Source organism: Sebastes umbrosus, chromosome 10 (genome assembly GCF_015220745.1).
Source record: "Sebastes umbrosus isolate fSebUmb1 chromosome 10, fSebUmb1.pri, whole genome shotgun sequence".
NCBI lineage: Eukaryota > Metazoa > Chordata > Actinopteri > Perciformes > Sebastidae > Sebastes > Sebastes umbrosus.
This window is the reverse complement of record NC_051278.1, coordinates 561,191-583,690: the sequence shown is the minus strand read 5'-3', so window position 1 is coordinate 583,690 and position 22,500 is coordinate 561,191. Positions and strand designations below refer to the sequence as shown.

Sequence of the window (22,500 nt, the reverse complement as noted above, 5' to 3'; positions counted from 1 at the left end):
ACAGTCTAAACAGGTGCATGTGAGGTGCTTCGCCTCATGAATGACTCAAAGCTGCATCATTTATCCTTTATAGCATTTTTTTAAATAGCAACAGTGAGACGCAAATAAGCAGAATTAAACTGCATCCGCAGTAGATGTCACTTTCACAAAGACCGTCTTTTGGACGGCAGTTCTGATTCTGAACCCAATAACATGTTCCAGTAATGCCTTCAAAATAGTCTGTTTACTGCAGCTTTCACTCATTGATCAGATAATTACTGATCTGTTGCATAATATATATATATAAACCATAATTATGAACATCCCTAGTTTGTTCCGTTGCAACATCAGCACCCAGCAGCAGACCTACGCTTCCGCCATTTTGGACTGAAAGCGACTACCGGACACCAGTTAAACGTACTGAAATGGCCTGTGTTGAACAATAAAATATTATAAATTTAATAAGCGTTTTAAGCCCAAAATGGCGGCTGTTGTAAAAAAAAACAAAAAAACACACGGGAGTTTCTTTGCTTCTATTCTCTTTGCTGTTTATGTAGATGCATTTAGCTCCAATATAGAAGCCCTTGACCTTTTGACCCCTCCCCTCCTGAAGAGTTATGCAAAACAAACGTGTCCCTCAGAAGATGAGATCAGGACCACAGTAACGGCTCAGAGTCGGCGGCGTTACCTGAGGAGGTGGTGAAAGAAGCGGCGGGCACACTTGCTGATTGGCTCTCTGTACTCCAGTATGACAACGTCAGAGAGAGGAGCAGCTGGAGCATAAAACACACCCAGAGCTGCTTCTAGTTGGGCTGCAGACACAAACAAAACACACACTAAATTAATACATATATATAATTCATAGGGGTTTTAGTAGATAAAGTGAAAGACATTTTTTACATGTTTTCTGTTTTTATTTTTGAAGATAATGTAGCTCAGTTAAATCTTTGGCTTCTCTGCATATTAAATAACTTATTGTTATATATTAAAGACACAACAATGAGCTTTTAATGCCTCTATGTGACCTACATAAGTAAACAAGACCTATATAGTATCTATATAGTTATTCTTAATACTTGTCATCGGGTCCGATTCCACGCAAAATCAGACGAAATGATTTACAGGTTCACTAGAAACTCCTTCAGCTCAGACTCTAGCGGGGCCTCCGGCAGCGACCAGCCCACCGCGGACACACCCCGATCCGGCCCACCGCGGACAGACCCGATCCAGCCCACCGCGGACACACCCCGATCCGGCCCACCGCGGACAGACCCGATCCAGCCCACCGCGGACACACCCCGATCCGGCCCACTGCGGACAGACCCGATCCGGCCCACCGCGGACACACCCCGATCCGGCCCACCGCGGACAGACCCGATCCAGCCCACCGCGGACACACCCCGATCCAGCCCACCGCAGACACACCCCGATCCGGCTTCGCTGCCTTCGACCTGCAGGCGGAGCATCCGGCAGCAGCGGCTCCTCCTCCGGCCAGGAGCAGAGCTTTGCTCTCCTGCCGGAGGCTCAGGCCGTATGGCTGGGCTCGTTGGAGAGAAGGGAGGCACGGGAGAACCAGAACCAGGACTGTGCGGGGCAGCCTGTCAGACCCTGCTGCAGTTAAACGAGGTTTTCTAAAGGGACTCTGGTGCTCAGACACTGAAGCTATTGTCCACAGTAGGGGTCTCCAACCTTTCTCCCTCTGAGACCTAATTTGAAAAAGAGTCCGAGAGCGACTCACAGCACCAAGTTGGACATCTCCAATAGCAGACATAACTTCTGTCATACTTTTATGGTTCTTTAATAACGTTTCAGCGACCGCCGTCATCGTCTCTATTACAATCCTGCCATAGGTGAAGGGCTTTTTATGTTTCATTAGGATGTAGTAAACGCCACTAAACGAAGCCTCTGCTGCTGCATTGGCCTTCATCATCAGTTTGGTAAACAGAGACGGTTTATTGTCTTTAAGCGTTGTTTCCAGCTCCTTTAACTTCTCTATCAGTCGACTTCTACCAGCCGGAAAGTCCCATGAAAAGTTGCAGTGGACTTTGGTGAGGTGGAGACGCACACATCATTCACATTCATGAAAGAAAAGTTCTGTGACCCATTCCTCATAAAAATAGTATATTGTTTTGTCTTTTATTGGCCTGGCTATTTTCTGCAGTCATTGTTATATCTGGTGTGCGCTGGCTAGTCCGCTAACATTGATATATAGGTTTACAAAGTGACTTTGTGTTATCAACTTTATGAACATATTCTGTGAACCTTTAGAGAGCCTCTCAGGAAGCTCCGTGTTGGAGCTCCCTGGTCCACAGGGAAAATCAAAGTTCCTCGTAGTAGCTTTAGTCCCTCCAGAAATCAAAGTGCTAATTAACAGCAAACAAAACAATGAAGTGGAAGTGGAATAACTTTTACTTGAAACATAAGGTAACAGCTGAGTAGTTTACAAAACTACAAACCTTCAGGCTATACTGCTCAGCTCAACAACTTGTATCTTGTCTTAAAGTAGCAACTGTGATAAGCTTTAAAACATTAGCCTCCTGTTTGATCTGTCTGTTTCACAGGTTTTCAATCTAATGTTGAACAGCCAGAATAAATCTAAATAAACCTCCCGTTCTTTGGATCTGACTACTGAGGTTTGATTCTTTACAGAGATATCAGTAAAACTATCTAACGTTAAATGTTTGACCCACCCTCTCTCTCTGCGTTCAGCTCCAGCCTCAGCAGGTGGTCGGTGACTGAGCTCAGGCCTCGGTAGCACTCGTCTCCCGTGATGCTCCAGTCCATGGCCTCCAGGACGCCCAGCGCCTCTCGGACCTGTCCACAACGCAGCCGCTGCTGCAGCAGCTCCCCGGGACCCATCTGGCCTCCGGTCAGAGCTCCTGTCACATCCAGGCACAGTTTGGTGTTAGTTGATTTATTATCACAGTGCATGGAATAAAGAAACAGCAAAGAACACATTAAAAAAAGATTAAATGCACCGGATCTCATTCATCTCTGTGACCGTTAAAAAGTACAGTGTGATGAAATAATATAACATTTATATATGAATGTCTGGTCCTGTCACCTGATGTTTGTCTATACCAGTGCTCTAACCCATCCCAACCCCTTCTAACACTAAATGATTATCTGCCAATCAGTTGTCGATTCAACGAGTGACACGGCTTTCATGTTTCGTTACATCATTGACACCGTAACATTAGGAGCTTTTAGCAGACTGTTTTTTCTTTTTCGGACATTTTTCAGATCTTTTTCAGATCTTTTTTTCAGACTTTTTTTCAGACTTTTTTTCAGACTTTTTTGTTTCGGACATTTTTCAGGCTTTTTTTTCAGACTTTTTTTGTCCGACATTTTTCAGACTTTTTTTTCAGACATTTTTCAGACTTTTTTTTCAGACTTTTTTTGTCCGACATTTTTCAGACTTTTTTTTCAGACTTTTTTGTCTGACATTTTTCAGATATTTTTTTACAGACTTTTTTTGTCTGACATTTTTCAGACTTTTTTTCAGATTTTTTGTTTCAGACATTTTTCAGGCTTTTTTTTCAGACTTTTTTTCAGACTTTTTTTCAGATCTTTTTTTTCAGACATTTTTCAGATTTTTTGTTTCGGACATTTTTTCAGATCTTTTTTTTTAGACTTTTTTTTCAGATCTTTTTTTCAGATCTTTTTTTTCAGACTTTTTTTTCAGACTTTTTTTCAGATTTTTTGTTTCGGACATTTTTCAGGATTTTTTTTCAGACATTTTTTTTCGGACATTTTTCAGACTTTTTTTTCAGACTTTTTTTCAGATTTTTTGTTTCAGACATTTTTCAGGATTTTTTTCCAGACATTTTTTGTCCGACATTTTTCAGATTTTTTGTTTCAGACATTTTTTCAGACTTTTTTTTCGGACATTTTTTCAGATCTTTTTTTTCAGACTTTTTTTTCGGACATTTTTCAGATCTTTTTAGTCAGACTTTTTTTGTCCGACATTTTTCAGACTTTTTTTCAGACTTTTTTTGTCTGACATTTTTCAGATCTTTTTTTTCAGACTTTTTTTGTCCGACATTTTTCAGATCTTTTTTTTCAGACTTTTTATGATGTCCGACATTTTTCAGATATTTTGTTTTGGACATTTTTCAGATCTTTTTAGTCAGACTTTTTTTGTCCGACATTTTTCAGACTTTTTTTCAGACTTTTTTTGTCTGACATTTTTCAGATCTTTTGTTTCGGACATTTTTCAGATCTTTTGTTTCGGACATTTTTCAGATCTTTTGTTTCAGACGTTTTTGTCCGACATTTTTCAGACTTGAGAGCCCTGGTCTACATATAAATAAGTAAATAATAATACATACATCATTGTGCATTATTTAACAAAGCAAACATTCATTTTGACTTTTCCATTTTTTTTCTAGGCCAAAAACAAAACACAGCAGAACCAGAAGAACTTAGACATGTCTAATATCAGAGTTTTTCCTGCCGTCGTCGCCCAAATGCTCGCTCATCGGGGGAAATGTTAAATTAATGAGTACGGCCTAGACCGGCTCGATATGAAACGTGTCATGAAATAACTTCTGTTGTGATTTATGAAATTTATGATGTATAAAATTTACATTATTTGACTTGAAAGAAAGCGAGAAAAAGACCAGTAAACATCTTGCAATCATGAGATCAAAATGTACATCCAAATGAACAAATCTGGCAGAAAATCTTTTTTGTTAACATACATGTTAAAGTAAATCCCTGAGTTTTAAATGTGCAAAAATGCAGCTGCTGAAATAATGAATCTTAATCTTTCTCCTCATTTCTGTGCAGCTGATCTTCCATTATTACAGACGGGTATAACGGTCCTCGCCGTGCGTGTTCATGCAGAATATTCCTGAAGCACTAACTTAAGCTGAGTAAGTGTCCAGTGGATTGTTCTAAACTCTGAAGCAGCACAGATTACATTACATCCATACTGTACGTACGTGCATTAGGACACTGCTGAATAATGAAGGGACGAGGTTTTGTACCCTTCCCGGTAGTACGGGTGTCTCGTTCTAGACGTAAAAGGTCAAAGGTGTGTTTGTGGCTTTATAGAGCACACATACGGGAAGTGGAGGTGTTGAATGCCAGAGGTGATTGTTGTCCTTTGTGACTTGATCACGATGGTGCAGAGTGGAACTCAAAACATCTACAAACTCTCACATAACTCCAGCAGTTTAATCCAAGTCTCAGTTATCCAGTCGGAACTTCCCACACACATCCATCTGTTGTGATTCTCTGTTCACCGTGGAGGCGAGCAATTGAAAACAACGTTTTCAAGAATTCAAGGTAACACAGGGTGAGTAATTGATATACAAATTATCATTTTGTAAGTGAAATATTCCTTTAAGATTATATATATATTTATATATATATATAAATATATATTCACCAAACAACATGTTAGCATAGCTGGAGTCACGTTCTGGACAGTGAAGGTGATCACTGACAGCGGTACCGTCAACAGGCCGGGCTGCAGGCGGCCAGAGTCACCACCGACTCGTCTAATTAACTGAAGAAATTGTGTACGTGTGTGTGTGTGTGTGCGTGCGTGTGTGTGTGTGCGTGTGTGTGTGTGCTTGGTGGAGGGAGGGGAAGGGGGGGGTAGTGTTCGAGCAATTAAAATGACAAGCTGGCAATTAGCAAGCCCCCAAATCCCCTTAAGGGTTGGCTAATGTGGCTAATACATCAGCTGAGCGTGGTGCGGTCTGTGTGTCTACGTTTGTGTGTGTGTGTGTGTGTGTGCGTGTGTGTGTGTGTGTAGGGGTATGCTCTAAGCAGAGACAATGGATCATTGTGTTGGTGGGACAGGTCAGTTCCCTCCCACACCTGTCTACACTGACTTATATGACCAGCTCAGTTCAGTGTCAGACACACAACAACAACAACCACAACAACAACAACGACGACGACGACAACAACAACAACAACAAACACAACAACAACAACAACAACAACAACAACAACCACCACGACGACGACTGAGCTGAGTCTGAGTCTTCTTAAATAAGAGATAATTAGCCATTAAAACTGTTATATTGTGTCAGACATTCAGTCAGTAAATCACCGTTTGGTTTCATTCTGTGCAATCAGTGTTCTTTTCAGAAATGAAAATATCTAAAAAAGGGTGAAAGGGTAAAGAAAGGTAAAAAACAAAAAAGGTAAAAAAATAAAATAAAATAATTATGGAGCCGCGGGAGGGAGGGGTGGGGGGGGGGGGGGATATTCAGAGAAAAAACTCTGTGATTAAAGTCATACATTTAAGAGAAAAACACTTAAAGTGGCAAATTTACAAGAAAAAAACAACAAATTTAATTAAAATGTATCTTTTAATAAAAAAGATAAGGATGAATGGAGAGTCCGCTACAGTATATAATGTATATATCAGAACATTAATAATATATTTTAGCTCACGTTACTGCCGTGTTTAACGGTGGCATACGTGTGATGAGGTTGATCCAACTTTGCAAAATGAAGCGATGTGGTTCCTAAACAAAAGAATCCCCACTAGTTTCATTACCACGGTTTTATACTCCACTATTTTATGATTTTAATCTCAGAGAATATCCAGGTGTTTAATCTCGTAAATTCAGAGTTTTTACTCGGAATATTCCCCCCCTCTTCCGGCTCCTTAATTTATTTATCTTTTTAACCTGCATTGGCCCTAATAGTCCGTCGTAGAGATGAGACTAGTCTAAAATATCATTATAATCTGCCAAACTAGTGGATTAAATGCTGGTTGGTTAGATAGACTTAATAAAAGTGCTTCACTGTTCTTATCAAATTAGCTCCAGCTTGTGCAGCGGAGGAGAGAACCCACATTTATGTTACCTTGAAGCCTGCCGAGCAGTTTTTCCTGCTTCAGTGTGAACCCATACTACATTCATTTTACCCTATCTGAATAGCAGTTGTGTAATTCTTCATTAAAAATCAACAATATTTCACATCCCTACAAAAAAAAAGTCTATTTTCACTGCCGTGTCGTGCAGCACGTTCCCTGGTCTGCCCTTCCACCGTCGGTACCGGTGCAGGCCCAGCCACGGCCAACGTGTGCCCAGATGAGATAACTGGGTGCAGGCAGGAGGGTGGGGGGGTAGGTGGTGTAGGGGGTGGGGGGGGCACCAGGGAGGGCTGCCTCCTATGGAACAAAAAAAAAAAGAACCTGGAGCTCGGCCAAGTCTTTCTTCCTCGCCGTCTCCCGACTCACTCCTTCTGTCATGTAGCGGGCCTTATGAAACAAGTCAATACGGAGAAGACGGAGCGCACGCAAACAAACAACTGAGCTGGAGTGTGTGTGTGTGTGTGTGTGTGTGTGTGTGTGTGTGTGTGTGTGTGTGCATGGAAGCACAGAAATAGAAGAATACACACACGTGTGTGTGTGGGGGGAAGAATTATCATGGAGAAAAGACGTGCAGTGACTTTCTTCATCAAAACCTTGGCAGACGATCAGAGGAGGGGAAGCTATTGTTGGAAGACACCCTCCCCTTTCCCTGTGCACACAGTTGGATACACACACACAGTCAAACACACACACACACACACACACACACACACACTCTTCTACCTTCCTCCATCCACCCCCTCACTCCTGCTTTCAAACTTCAGCAGAGAAGCTGCGTGCCGCTGTCGCATCTTCTTTCCAAAGTCACAATTAAAGACGCTGAATGTGTGCACGAGTGTGTTTGTGCATGCGCGTGTCAGAGGGAGAGGTGGTGGTGGCGGTGGTGGTGGTGGAGGTGGCGGTGGTGGCAGCGGCAGCTTCGGAAAAAAAAAAATTTGATTGGCAAACTTTATCTGGGGGCCCCGAGGGACCGCGCAGCCACTGTAAACGATTTATCGGAAAAATGCATCCCAGAATGCACCTGGGGGGCGTTCTTGCCCCGGGGCGATTATTGAATGACCTCTGAGAGCGTGACTCCTGCTAACCTTCACCGCCCGTCAACAAATTAACTTCCCTCAGCAGTGGAGAGGTAAAGAGGACGACCCCGTTCAGCAGCCGTATTTACACGGCGGGGTTCAGGTACGGAGTCAGATCCAGAACAGAGGGAGGAGGGCGCCGTCATCACGGAGAGACGACTACGAGGGCGTGGAAGGGTTGAGCATTATTTACTATTTACAATCAGAGCATGTAAAGGAACATTTAAAGAAATGTAAAGTAGTTACTAGAAGTAGTGATGCACCGATACCACTTTATTCAGACCGAGTACAAGTACTTCCATTTGGGTACTCTCCGATACGAGTACCGATACGAGTTCTTCTCTGTGTCTAAAGACCCTCGTTAACAGCCAGCTGGAGGATGTGAGCGACACACGGCAGGCTGGGGAGTCCCGCATACGAGGCGGTGCGCCGCCACCGGCTCTAGGACGGCTTGGAAAGGCTCGGGGTGAAGGTGCTTCCCGGGGCCGTGGACAAAGTGCCACCAGTGCGGACTGTCCTCAGTGCGCTCCAACCATGTCGTCGTGCCCCCAGAGCGGGCCTCGGCCCACGTAAAAGGCGCCAGAGATCTGCAGCGAGGTCGGCAACCCACCCGACCCGTCTTGAAACACGGACCAAGGAGTCTAACGCACGTGCGAGTCAGAGGGTGCAAGCAAAACCCTGTTGCGCAATGAAAGTGAGGGCCGGCTGAGGTGGGATCCCGGCCCAGCGGGGTCGGGCGCACCACCGGCCCGTCTCGCCCGCACCTTCGGGGAGGTGGAGCGTGAGGACCCGAAAGATGGTGACAAGAGGTTAACGTCACGCTGCTGTAAAGTGGTATCAGTGCCGTTGTATCGGAGCCGTTTTGCGAGTACATGAGCACAGTATCAGACCCGATACCTGATACTGGTATCGGTATCAGTGCAACCCTAACTAGAAGTGTCACAATATACCGGTATAAAGTTATAAGACGAAAACACGGACAACGGCGTGACAGCGGCGTGACAGCGTGACAGACTAAAGAATGAATCAGTTAATGGAAGAGGAATCGATCTCTGTTGAGTTTTGGTTTCTTCTTGCTATTAGTCATTTAGTTTGTAAAGTGTTTGAATCGTATTTCACCTACCTAGTCTGAATCTCAGGGCTGCTAGTGGTCCTCCATGAAAGGTCAACATCAGCACATCTCCGTCCGGGCCCGCCGCCCACTGCAGTCCCTCCAGACCTCCAGAGCAGCGCAGGTGCTGATCTAGTCTCAGCGTGGCAGCTGGAGCGACCTCCTCTGCTACCAGCGCCATGTTAACGGGAGCCAAGCCCACATCGAAGCACATCAGCTCCCCCTGCTCCCCCCCTACGACCACCACGGCCCCAGCAGGGTGCCAGGCCAGGAGGGTGGGCGTCACGGGGCAGGAGGCCAGGAGAGAGACGCCCCGGCGCTGGTCGTACAGAACCACCGAGGAGTCGCCGAGGCCCAGGAGGAGCGTGGTCTCAGAGGGGTGACGCGAGCAGGAGACGGGGTGGGACGGCAGCGGGATGCGGGTGACGGACAGGCGGTGGAGGCGTCCTCGTGCACATTCGTACACGCAGGTGTCGGCCCAGGACCCCTCCCTGAGTCCGCGGGGTCCTGCGGGGAGCTCTACTGTTAGCAGCTGGTAGGGCTGGAGCACGCTGAAGCGGCAGTCCAGCGGGTTGGCTTCAGTCTGGAGAGAGCCGAGGACCTTAGAGAGGGAGAACAGAACCAGTTCAGAGAGTCTTCATCTGAACATCCTCCTTATGAATCTGATCTGATCCAACAATGAACAATAACATCCTGAACAGACTCTCTTCTCTGGGTAGGAGGACAACAACTGGAACATCTGTTATGACACATTCGCACAAATCTTGTTGACCGTGTCACTAAATGCAGGCTGAAGTTCAAACATAAGTGTGTGTTTATCAGTATACCTGCTTCACATCAGCATGTTAGCATGACCATTGGGAACATGTTTGCATGCTAACATTAGCATTTGGCTCAAAGCTTGATTTCTTGATTTGAGGGCTTCTTTCAGTATTTTGAGCCATTAGACAAACTGATGGGAAAATGTAAGTTAGAATATTTACGACCGGTGAGCAGAACCAACGCGTCCTCATCCCAACTCGTCACATACTGACTCTTTGTCAGACCCTTTTGCGTCACTTTACGGTCGCAGTAAACACTTAACGTTGTGAATTCAAATAAAAACATTTCCTTAGGTTCAGGCAACAAAACCACTAAGTTAGGTTTAGGAAAAGGCTTAAAATGACGACGTTTGTACAGTGAAAATGTGACTTGATGTTGTGAACGCGGGATACGAACAGCGGCCTCCGGGATGAAAGCCTCGTATTTGTTGGATCCAACCACCTCCCCTCCCTCGCGGTGTGTGTTTTACCGCCCTTTAAACTACGTCACCACACTCCCCGACCACTTCCTCTCATTTAACATTGACACGGACGCGTTTCCATTGTAGTTGCTTGAAAGCGCAGTGCGTCTCATACAGGCGCCTTGTGCATCAACTTGTGCATGTAACGTGCATCACACGCCGACGGACGTGACAACGCGTCAGTATCTTCAGTATCAACCTGGGAATGAGAACGGGCCGGCAGAACATCGACCTATAGCAGAGTTCAATGATCCAGGAGTCTCCCACGTGTCTGTGTTGAGGAACATTAAGCTTTCTGTAAACTTTAAACTGTGAATATTTCACTTCACTATGAGTCGACCAAGCTCAGATGAAGTCTGTGGACAGAATCAGATTCTTCTGTCTGTATCTGTCTCTGGTCCTGGAATTTCCCTCCGGATACGGGAGTGTTTAGAAGGAAGATTCAGCCAGTAGTTAAGTGTCACTGAACATCGTATGAAACTTGATCTCGTCATTCTGTTGTTGTTTTAACATGTTCTTCTATTTGGGAACTGGAAGAAACTGACTTGTGCCAGTAGTTCTGTTGATGAACAAACCTGTTTTTGAATAAAAGAGGGATAAGGACGGAGAGAGAGAACAGAGTGAGAGACAGAGAAATGAGTCATACTGTACATGGCAGAAGCCCCAAACCCCCCCAGAGATGGAAGAAATGGAGCCTTCCACTTTGCTCATAAACACTCCGGCTGTCAATCAAGACAGCTAATGATAAGAGCTCCATTTTAACTCAAGGTCAACAACATCTCCTCCCTGAGCATGCCACGGCTTGGCACCCAGCAGCCGGCGATAAACACACTCCTCTGTTTACCTGCGTGAGAAGCCAACGCCAGACATGACTGACAAGAAACAAGCAACATGAAGAGAGAGGACGATACATGACGAAAGCTTGGAGTTATTAGACCGATGGTCAAATCCAGAATTCAGATTACTCGCTCTTAGACACACAAGCGGTTGGTGGGAGTGGGCACAATGGGCCCCGCTAAGCAAAGCGAGCGTTGACACTGATGGAGAAAGGCCGCGTCACGGGTGGCGCCGTCGATAAAACACCCACAAGGAGCCGGGGAACAGTAGGTGGATGACAGGAGACATCAGCCTGTGCTAAACAGCAGCCCAGCAGTTCCACAGCCACTAACAGAGCTTTAGAGGAGAGATTTCACCTAACCAAAGCCTCTATCGGAGCCCTGCATTGACCGTGGCAGCTTTGGCTAAATGAGCCCATTTCTTTTCGCCGTGTAGACAGAAAGAAGGATCGGCTGCCTGCCTGCCTTCCTTTCCTTTCGTAAAGCTGCCCGGCCCAGTTTTTTGGCAGGCTTTGCCAAAAAGGGACTTAGAGGGAGGACAGGTTTTTTTTTTTTGCCTGCCGTGGTCTCCAGCAGGAGAGAAGCAGATGACTGTCCTCCTGAAAGCTTTTTTTCCTCTCCATAATCCCCCAGAGCTAGCTCCTGCTGCTCCCCGGGGGGTGGGTGCTGTGTGTTTATTTGAGGGGCTCAGTTCATGTGAGGGGTGGGGTATCCTCGTATCCTCGTATCCTCGGGAGGGTGCGCTTCTCTACGTGTCTGCAGGGACAAAGTGACACATGCATTAAACAAACACGGAGCAGGCGAGGGTCCGTGGAGTCCATCCAGTCCATCCCACAGAACGCTGTCACAGGAATCACAAGACCTACTTCCATTTCCACAAACCCTGACCCCCCCCCCACAAACCTCATCTCATCCTCTCAGCTTTTCATCTTGTGCCCGGCTTGCTAGTGCCCGCTGCCCGCTGTGCCAGCATGCCACCGTGGCACCATCGGGGATGAGGTGCAGCTGATTCAGCTCTGCCTCCCCTGATAGGTGACCCTCTGAGGAAACGGTGTCCGCTACAGAGAACAGAAAACAGCGAGGAGGACATACTGCACGGCCTGGTTCAAACTGCAACAGCCCACAGTTCAAAGAGTTCAACGCCTACTTGGGTTTTTATTTTGACTCATACGGTACATGGGTTGAACACACGTTCACGGTCAAACCATGTAGGACTTCTCAAACTAATGTAGTTCAGTTCACTGATAATCCTGCCGTGGTCTTGACCACACATTTACTCAACTTTACAGATATTGTTTTCACACCTCCACTACAGTCAATAAAAGGCATTTCCTTGTTGGACGGCTCCAAACAGAAAGGAATGAGCCTCAAACGTCAATGCACTGATTTATCACGTCCTCCATGTTAGTTGGAAGTTTGAAGATATAGTTTATTATACAGCTGATTTATAGCTTTACTGACATTTTATTAATCTATGAGAAACTCCTTCATCTTATAATCAGTATTTCATAAAGGCTTCTCTGGCCAGCACGAAATGTAGAGAGTTTATTATTTCAACTGTTTATCTATTACTTTGGATTCTTGTTTCATATTCTTGAATTGCTTTTAACGACCGTTAGATTCATGCTGTTATGTTATTTTCTCTGACACTGTGTGGTGCATGGATGTATTATATATATATATATATATATATTGTGGTGTCTCTGCTGTATCTGTCATTTTTCCTCTTCTTCTGTGAAAAGTCTTATTTCCCCCATAATGCATTGCACGACAGGCTATCTAAATCAGTCTTACATTAGTCACACAAAGAAGAAGAAGCTTCATGCAACAGGTAAATGTAAGTGTCCATAGCATGTCTGACTTACAGTTATATTTAAGTCAGAGACTATAGTCTGTCTATTTGTTTTGCAGGAGTGTCCTCTTCACACGGTTCAGTTTAAGATCCTTTCAATCATATTTAAAGTCCTTCAGATTTTAGATATTCAAACCCAATATTCAGCATCTCCTTGAACCTGAACGTCTCGTTGGAGTGTCTTTTGAGCGTTTCATAAAAGTGCAATATTTAAAAAGGATGCAGTCTATAAATCTCCATAGTGCTACAGCAGAAACCACAGAGCAGAAACTGCCTCTCTCACTCTTCTACAGTCACATTTACTCCCGTCAGCACCGCAGCAGTTTGACTCCGGGTCATTCTTAAGGCCACGCTGTGCATCGTTTTACATTCAGTGAGGACCGACTGAGCAGAGGCAAGCAAAAGGCACCTGAAGGCAACGCAGCTGATTAGGAGATTAGAGCGCCGGCTCTCCAGACGTTCAGGGTTACAGTCGGGTTCGAGTCTTTCCAAAAAATAAAAACTGCAAACACTCGTGCTAGCGTAAGCATGATGACACACCAACATCAGACCAGTGATGACACACCAACATCAGACCAGTGATGATGTATAGATTCATCTGCAGCTGGTTAATGGACCAACTCTGACACGGACGTTAAATACCAACGAAGAGTATTCTGGGCATCGATCTGTTCAGTACATCTCCAACCATAGATATAAAACAGGAGAACTGACATGTTCTAAAACAGTTTGAAACTTGCTGTAATTGGAACCTAAAAGGCTTATGTTGTCCTTATAATCCTTGTAATATTCTACCAATAATCCAATACGGCTTCTTTATTCAAAGTAATGAGTGAAAAAACTGTGTCTGTCTGAAGTTTTGATAATTATAGGTCAAAGAGAATCATGAAGATAATCTCATAATTGTGTATTTATATTGCAGACAATGATTTTATTTTTTCAATTTTGCCTGAACTTAATATGTTAGAGCTGTCTTTGGTATTTTAAATGGCTAATATAAAGCAATATATTTAATGTAGAAATTAGATTAGATTCAGTATTATAGGCAGTTAATTACAGTCAGTTCCTTAGTTAGTTAGGTTTGATGCTGAGAGGATGAGTTGAGGAGCCTTGCTAACTCTAAATGAGTTGTTTTAGTTAAAGGTTAATGCCTTCAGCAGAACTCCTGATGGATTCATCTCATCTGTCTTTCATTATCATCGCTAAGGGAACTTTATGGACATTAACTTTATGATAATAATGCGGACATATCACGGAGAACTGCTGAATTACAGATCTCCTTTCTCTGACTAAAATACCTCAGACATGGATTCTATTGATTTGCTTTACTGAAAGGAGAATGAGTGAAGGCGTGAGGTAAGCTGACAGCAGGTGATGTTAATATCTTAGGACTGATATCAGGATTCAAGGCGGATCATTTTGGGTCAGATGTGATGAAACAACGTTAAGTGCGACCCCTCGGACTTGAATAACATTATGTTGGTACCAAGCCTCCAGGAAGAGCGCCGGCCGTTGATGACAACTTTCGTAGAGGCCAAATGGCGATACAACGTCTTCCGTGTCCGTCAAGTGACGCCATCGGGCCCAAAAAGACTTGTTCTCATAGACTTCCATTGGGAAAGAGACGTCTGTAACTCAGAGGATCATTTACTTTGAGGTGAATCAACTCCCCAGTATGAACACAGTCCTGATTTAAATCATTAAAACACACTAACAGCTGAATCCAGAGTTATTTCTCTTCCTCTGTTCATGTGAATGAGACCCAGACCGAGGTTGGAGCGCCAAGCCGTGATGACGGCGTGACGTTGGGACCTCGTGACCGAGTCATGTGACCGAGTGGACGCTACTGCTCCTGCTCTATGGGCCCAATGGATGCGGAAGATCGCCGGAAGATCCGGGTTCTTTTCCACTCGGAAGTGGAGCCATTTAGGCTTCATGCTCCGCTGAGACTCTCTGATAGGAAGGAACGGAGACCCGCCTCCAACGCTGGATCCACTTCTCTTTATGCATCCATGGCTGGTACCCAGGTAAGATGGGGGACGGGTATCCCTCTAGTTATGACGTAATGTCGCATCAACTGTTTTCTATCTCCAACTCTTTCATCACTCTTTAAGCAACACTTTGCACCCTTGTTTAACAAACTGCTACATGAATAAAGTCTGATAAGAAGTGAAAACAACAGCCAGTCTGTTAAAAGAAGTGCAGAGAAAGGACTTCTGGAATACAGCATGCACGTTTCATTTGAATATATTGATAAAAGCAGAGCTTTTGTTTGCCTGTGACTCTCCAGAGAGCAGACTGTGGCACGTTAACGTACTGTAAACTGAGTTCACTGGTTCCGTGAGCATGAAATAGAAAATGATGAATAAGGTCAAGAGAGGGAGCGAGTGAGTGAAAGGATGTGCAAGAGAGACAGAAAGAGAGGGAACACAGACGGACGGAAATATGTACAAAAGATGACGAGAATGGAAGTGAGGGAAGAGAGAGAGAAAGAGGGTGGAGACATGGAGGGAAAGATGCAAAGAGAGAGAGAGAGGAGAGAGAGAGAGAGAGAGAGAGAGAGGGAGAGGGAGAGAGAGAGGGAGGGAGGGAGGCCTCTAGTAAGTAGCTTTCTCCTGGTTATTGGTTTCAGTGACTGGTCAAAACTATTCTTCTCCATTCTTCTTGTCTCTCTCGCCGCCACCTTTTTTCCCCCTCCGTGGCGTGAAAGATAAAGCGGACGGGCCCGACTGTGTGGCTGGCCCTTGTTCACAGCAGTGGCCTTTTGAAGCCAATTTTCCAGCTCACGGAGCAGAGAAAGACGGGGAGAGACGGGCGGATGAGAGACGGAGGGACTCGGAGGAGAGTCGAGGGTGTTGTGGGGGAGGAGGCGGGGAGGCGAGGGAGGCGGGGGACGGGACGGGGAAGTTTTAGGTGTGTGAATCAGGGTTAGTGTTGAGGTAGCGATGTGAGGAAATGCACAGCGGGATTACTAACCAAAGTATTCCTCACACCTTAACGCCATTAATGGTAGCACTGAACATAATTGTAGCACAGAGGGGAAATGACTCACTCCACCACAGACTGTGGGATGTTTTTACAAAGCAGCGGAGCTTGGGGGGTAATTCTGCTCTTTGGATTCAGCACCCGACCCCTCTCATGGTGCACTCTATGATGTGCTTCCTACTGTACATGCTTCAATTCTAAACATTTAGACCGCAGCTTTTTATGTTTTAGAGCAGAGGTCAGCATCCTGCGTCTCTTCAGCTCCTCTCCAGAGGCTCCCAGGGGATTTATAAACACATTAGTGGAAATGAATAACTGTACTTTGTTTACATTTTCATTTTTATTGATCATTGTTGTAGGTCTATGGTACGACGGTACGACGGAGTATTAGGGCCACATTGAGGGAAAAAACATCTGAGATTTACACAATAAAGTCAGAATATTACGAGAATTGAGAACTTTTTTTCTCGTAAAGTTATGACTTTATTCTCGTAATATTCTGACTTTATTGTGTAAATCTCAGATGTTGTTTCCCTCAATGTGGCCCTAATACTCCGTAGTACATTGTCTCTTTGTCCCTCACTGCAGTAGACTTATATACTATATACTTAGACTATAAACTGTGTTACCTTCATCACAATGATCACACGTTTTGCGGCTCCAGACACATTTCTTTTTTTTTTTGCCTAAATGTCTCATTTGATAGTAAAGGTTGCTGAGCCCTGGTTTGTTAATTTAGCTCCTAATGAACTGTTAATCATGTTCTAGCACAGATGAAGCAGTCAGGCTTTTTAATGAACATGTTGATATCGTGCACTTTAAGCTTTTTGTGACTGTATACGTAGCTTCTACTGACCCTTCTCCTTGTTGGTACTACGTACTTCCTTCAATGAACTGCGTGGTTTTATCCATCGTGTAGTTGACGTATTGTGTTGTGTTTATGTCTTTGTGTGACACCAGTTTCCCGTTTGGGGATTAATAAAGTTCATCCTATCCTATCCATCCTACAGATTGTCAATTTCTATGCAATTCTATATTCCTTCTATATAAATAATTTCCGTTAAAAGGTTGTCTTTCATGGACGATCTGTTTAGGTGTTTCATGTTTAGTAAAAGAGGAATATTCCACGCAGCTCAGCGCTGAAGTCACTAATAATGAAAAGACAACAGAAAAGAGATGAAACAGCTGCAGAGAAACTGTCTGGTGACAGATAACAGGATATTCACAACAACAACAAACACACATACAACCATAAAAAAATATGACTTAAAAAAACATTCATCTGGTGTTTCTCTTTTCATTAAGATTATTAAATTCCACGAAACGGTTTGTGTTTGTGTTTGTGGGGGGGGGTTTAAAGGAGGGAAGCATGAAGGAAGGATGATTAAAAATGTTAACATAAAACCAACTATGTATGTGTTTTCCTCTCCTTCCCACCCTCCACTTATCAGCGTGAGGAGAGGGGGGGGGGAGCGTTTGAATTAAGACCACATAGGGAAAGAAATCAGACTTTTTTTTTTTAAATGCCGAGAGACTGGCTAGAAAATTGGCTTAGCGCGGCAGATAGCGAACTGAACAAAGGAACATATATATGAGCTTGAAGTGATTGAAGTAGCTGGCGTCTCCCGATGTGTGCCCGGCGTTTGATTCCCGCCACGGCTCTTACATAAACTGCTCGCTTAATTTCACACCGCGCATCTGAAAAATGACAACAAACGCTTTCATTAGAGCGCGATGCCGCAGGCCCCACGAAGACTTTAATGTTGTTGAAGCGTGGAGGAAGGAAGGAAGGAGGAGAGGAGGAGGACGGGGGGTTGGAGGAGACTAGAGAGAATAAACTAGGTGAAGGAGTGTGATAAATGTGAAGAGCGTTCCAAAAACAAGAAGCGGTAAAAGCAGCGAACAGCATCTGCTTTGCTTATTTCAATATTCATGTCCCCCCCCCCCCCCCACTAGCTGAATTTGTTTTCCTAGCATGCGATTGGTAACGCTCATCTTTCCTCCCTCTCGCAGACTCTCTCCCTTCTCTCTCTCTCTCTCTCTGCGCTGTGGTGAAATGTTTTGCATATGCTTACGGAGGAATGGCGTACGTACGAGGAGAACAGTTAAACCCACTTCGGTAATTTGGGATCTTTCATCTGCTTTTTTGGCACGAGGACAATCCACCGTTGACACAGAATCGGGTCACGGGTTGGGTTTTGCCAGAGGCCACGAGGATGTGTGTGTCTAAGACGAGTGTGTGTTGTGTGTGTGTGTAGGCGTTCTCCTTCACGCTGTACCACAGCTTAGCTTCTCCTTGCTTATTTCATATGGTGATGCATGGAGGTGCAACACAGAGGTGCCACCCTTGAGGTGACTAACGCACCGTCCCCAATCCCATCCACGACAACACAGGTCTCCTCTCACAACAGCTGCTTTGTTGTCTTCTTCACTGTGTGTCCTCCCTCTTCTCTCTCTCTCTCTCTCTCTCTCTCTCTCTCTCTGTGTGTGTGTAAAAAATACAAATCAACACTTTGAGTTATGATTGTGCTTACAGAGTATAAAGTCTGGTTTATGCTCGCCGTAGTGAAGCCGCGACAGAAAATTACGTCATCACAGTTTTTACTAGGGGAGCACCTTCACCCCGAGCGGCGCACCGCCTCGTATGCGGGACTCCCCAGCCTGCCGGTGTGTCGCTCACACCCTCCAGCTGGCTGTTAACGAGGCTCTTTAGGCACAGAGAAGTACTCGTTATCGGTAATCGGTATCAGAGAGAACCCAAATGTAAGAACTGGTACTCAGTCTGACAAAAGTGGTATCGGTGCATCCCTAGTTTTTTACGTGGTGCGTAAAGGCTCCGCAAGTTGTCGCGCTGGTTTGTCGTGCACCTCTGGATTTTTGTAACTACGCGCCGACTTTCATTTCAACATGGACGCCTTCGAGGGAAGACGAGCAGGTTGGCCTGTAAAGACATCTCAACAACTGTTCACTGAGAGACCACAGGAACAGTCACATGACCACAGGGACAGTCACATGACCTCAGGAACAGTCACATGACCACAGGGGACAGTCACATGACCTCAGGGACAGTCACATGACCTCAGGGACAGTCACATGACCTCAGGAACAGTCACATGACCACAGGGACAGTCACGTGACCACAGGGGACAGTCACATGACCTCAGGAACAGTCACATGACCTCAGGAACAGTCACATGACCACAGGGACAGTCACGTGACCTCAGGGACAGTCACATGACCTCAGGAACAGTCACATGACCACAGGGACAGTCACGTGACCACAGGGACAGTCACATGACCTCAGGAACAGTCACATGACCTCAGGAACAGTCACATGACCACAGGGACAGTCACGTGACCACAGGAACAGTCACATGACCACAGGGACAGTCACATGACCTCAGGAACAGTCACATGACCACAGGGGACAGTCACGTGACCACAGGTACAGTCACATGACCTCAGGCACAGTCACGTGACCTCAGGGACAGTCACATGACCACAGGGACAGTCACGTGACCTCAGGGACAGTCACATGACCACAGAGACAGTCACATGACCACAGGGACAGTCACATGACCTCAGGGACAGTCACATGACCACAGGGACAGTCACGTGACCTCAGGGACAGTCACATGACCACAGAGACAGTCACATGACCTCAGGGACAGTCACATGACCACAGGGACAGTCACATGACCTCAGGGACAGTCACATGACCACAGGGACAGTCACATGACCTCAGGGACAGTCACATGACCACAGGGACAGTCACATGACCACAGGGACAGTCACATGACCACAGGGACAGTCACATGAACGCAGGACAGTCACATGACCTCAGGGACAGTCACATGACCTCAGGGACAGCTGATTGTAACATGATGCACGTGACACGAACAGCGGTCTCCTGGACTGAAGGTCTTCGTCCAATCAGGTGCCGAGTGTGTTGTGTCTAGTGACGGCCCATCAAGCGTCCAATGCTGTGAAGCGGCGTGTGCCCTCGCGATAAAAAACACCTCGGTGGACACGTACCATCGGGGTGTCTTTTTGCTTTTTAAACCACGTCACCACCGTCACTCCTGGTCTACTTTCTCTGAGCGTTAACTGTTGATGCAGACGGGTTTACTTTATAGTTAAAGGACCGCCCGCTGCGTCTCATTCTGAACGCTGGTGGACGTGACAAAGCGTCGGTATTTGACATCCTGAGAATGAGAACGAGCTGTGTGTGTGTACCTTGAGGCCTTCAGCAGGTGAGCAGCTGATCAGGACCAGGTTGTTCCTGTGAGTGTGTGTGTGTGTGTGTGTGTACCTTGAGGCCTTCAGCAGGTGAGCAGCTGATCAGGACCAGGTTGTTCCTGTGAGTGTGTGTGTGTGTGTGTGTACCTTGAGGCCTTCAGCAGGTGAGCAGCTGATCAGGACCAGGTTGTTCCTGTGAGTGTTGGTGGGGGTCCAGGGCCACAGCTCCTCACCGGGCTCCTCAGAGTCCCACCAGCAGAGCGCCACGTCCTGGAGACGGTTGAGACACACACGTCTGCGGAGCCTACGGACCACGCCCACCTCACCTCCACACACACCACCTGGACACGGACACACACACACACACACACAGAAGAGCAGAGTGTGTATTTAGCAACACACACAGAGAGTTAAACCTGAAGGAGGGAAGTTATCAGAGAGTTCTCAGTGATTCACCATATGGATTCACCTCCTCCGGAGGGCTCACAAACTTCCACATCTGGAGCCCCAAATATCATCATGTCCTTCCCCCTTCTTGTTTTGTTGTTTGTTATCTTCCATTATTAATGTGTGTGTGTGTGTGTGTGTGTGTGTGTTTGGTTCTGTCGGGCTTGTTGTTTTAGTGATGTGCATATTTTTGGGAAGGTCCGCTACGCTCTACGGGCCACAACAAAGAGACGCACAGTAATGAGCTCTCGTGGTGCTTGGGGCGGCACACACTCACACAGTAACACACACACATACATACACACACACACACACACACACACACACACATACATGAATGCATGCATGTATGCACACAAATACACATGTACATACATGTAGAGGCACTGGTGTAAAGAGTCTTTTATAAACACACACACACCGTTAAACAAACAGCTCTGACCTGAAGAGCTTTTAAAGGTGAAACTGCAGCTCGTACTCCGACACCGATACCGGATCAGATATCAGGCCGATACCGGATCGGATATCAGGCCAATACGATACCGGACCGGATATCGGGCCGATACTGACTCTAATAGCTGGATGGTGTATCGGTGACAATGGATCCGATCCATTCAAATCAATTCTGTGTTATATTCTATCTACGTTTTATACTGGAACTTTGATTCCTGATGAAGTTTTGACCAGTTTGTTGCTGCATTAAAAATGTTTACACCGTTCATTTTTATTTACCGAGTTGCTGGAGAGAGACATATTAATATTAGTAGCAATTAAAGAGAGTGATAGTGAAGATCCCTCTCTCCTCTCTCTCCTCTCACTCCTCACTCTCCTCTCTCTCCTCACAAGCTTCGATCAGGAAACGTTTTGTAGAAGGATTTCAGAGAGATCTTAACTTTCCCAGTGTAACACCTCCCGTATCCAGCTGTTATATGTTGGAGGGGAACGAGTTATTATATTAATAATAAAGAAAAAATCAATGCTACAACAACAATTCTATGTATTTATTTGTTTGTAAAGTAATGTTAAGTCCAGCCGGATGTCTCCTTACACATAAAAGAATCGGTCCTCGGTATCGGCCCAGGTATCTCTATCGGTATCAGTACCAAGAGAGTCTCAGTGCCGAAGCAGAAATGTATCTAAAAACAACAACAACATATTCTGCAGTAAAAACAAATGGTTTAAAAGCTCAGAAACATGCAGAAATGAGTAAATCGACAAGCTGGAGGTTCAGTGGTCCATGTCTGCCCCCCTCGGCCCCTCTCGGCCCCTCAGGGGGGGGGGGATTTACTTTGGACCCAAATACAGAGATGAATTAAAATGATGGAAGAACGTCTGATGATAGAAAGAACAAAGAGTTAAAACAAACATCTGAACGAGAGATCGCTGACAGGCTGGAGATGGAAGAGAAGAATCTGAAAATCACTACTTCATTTTACCAGATTACATTTGAACACATCATGATAACGTTGTAATTTACCTTCACCCAATAGTCTTTTTTCCTGAGCCGACTTTGAACGCCCCATAACAATAACTCAATGGCACCTCCGTTAACGTTGGTATCTCCGGTATTTATCCAGTCAGGACTGAGCTGCTAACGGCTGCTAACAGCTAACGTTACTAACTCTCCTCCTGCTGATGTAAACACAGGTTTGTTGTTCTCAGTGTCTCTTTATCAGGTAGAAACAGGATGCCCCCCCTCAGGTTTAGTAGCGCTACGCTGTTGAAAGCTTTTTCTTCTGTTCACCGTGTCTCCTTTCCAAACAAACTGAAACATGATCCAGCGAGCGTCTGCGTCATTGTGCAGCGTAACTGTGGGAAAGCATCAATGAGAGGAATCGATAGACACGGA

At 45.4% G+C, this 22,500-nt stretch overlaps 1 protein-coding gene across 1 annotated transcript in view; it reads right to left on the bottom strand.

The window, feature by feature from the left end:
• LOC119495087 (WD repeat containing planar cell polarity effector) overlaps positions 1-22,500 on the bottom strand; it is an 87,543-nt gene that overhangs the window by 31,915 nt on the left and 33,128 nt on the right. The window contains 5 exon segments of the mRNA XM_037781297.1: positions 668-791; positions 2,670-2,858; positions 9,023-9,611; positions 20,352-20,522; positions 20,525-20,545. Of these exon segments, the coding sequence (XP_037637225.1) occupies positions 668-791; positions 2,670-2,858; positions 9,023-9,611; positions 20,352-20,522; positions 20,525-20,545 (1,094 nt within the window).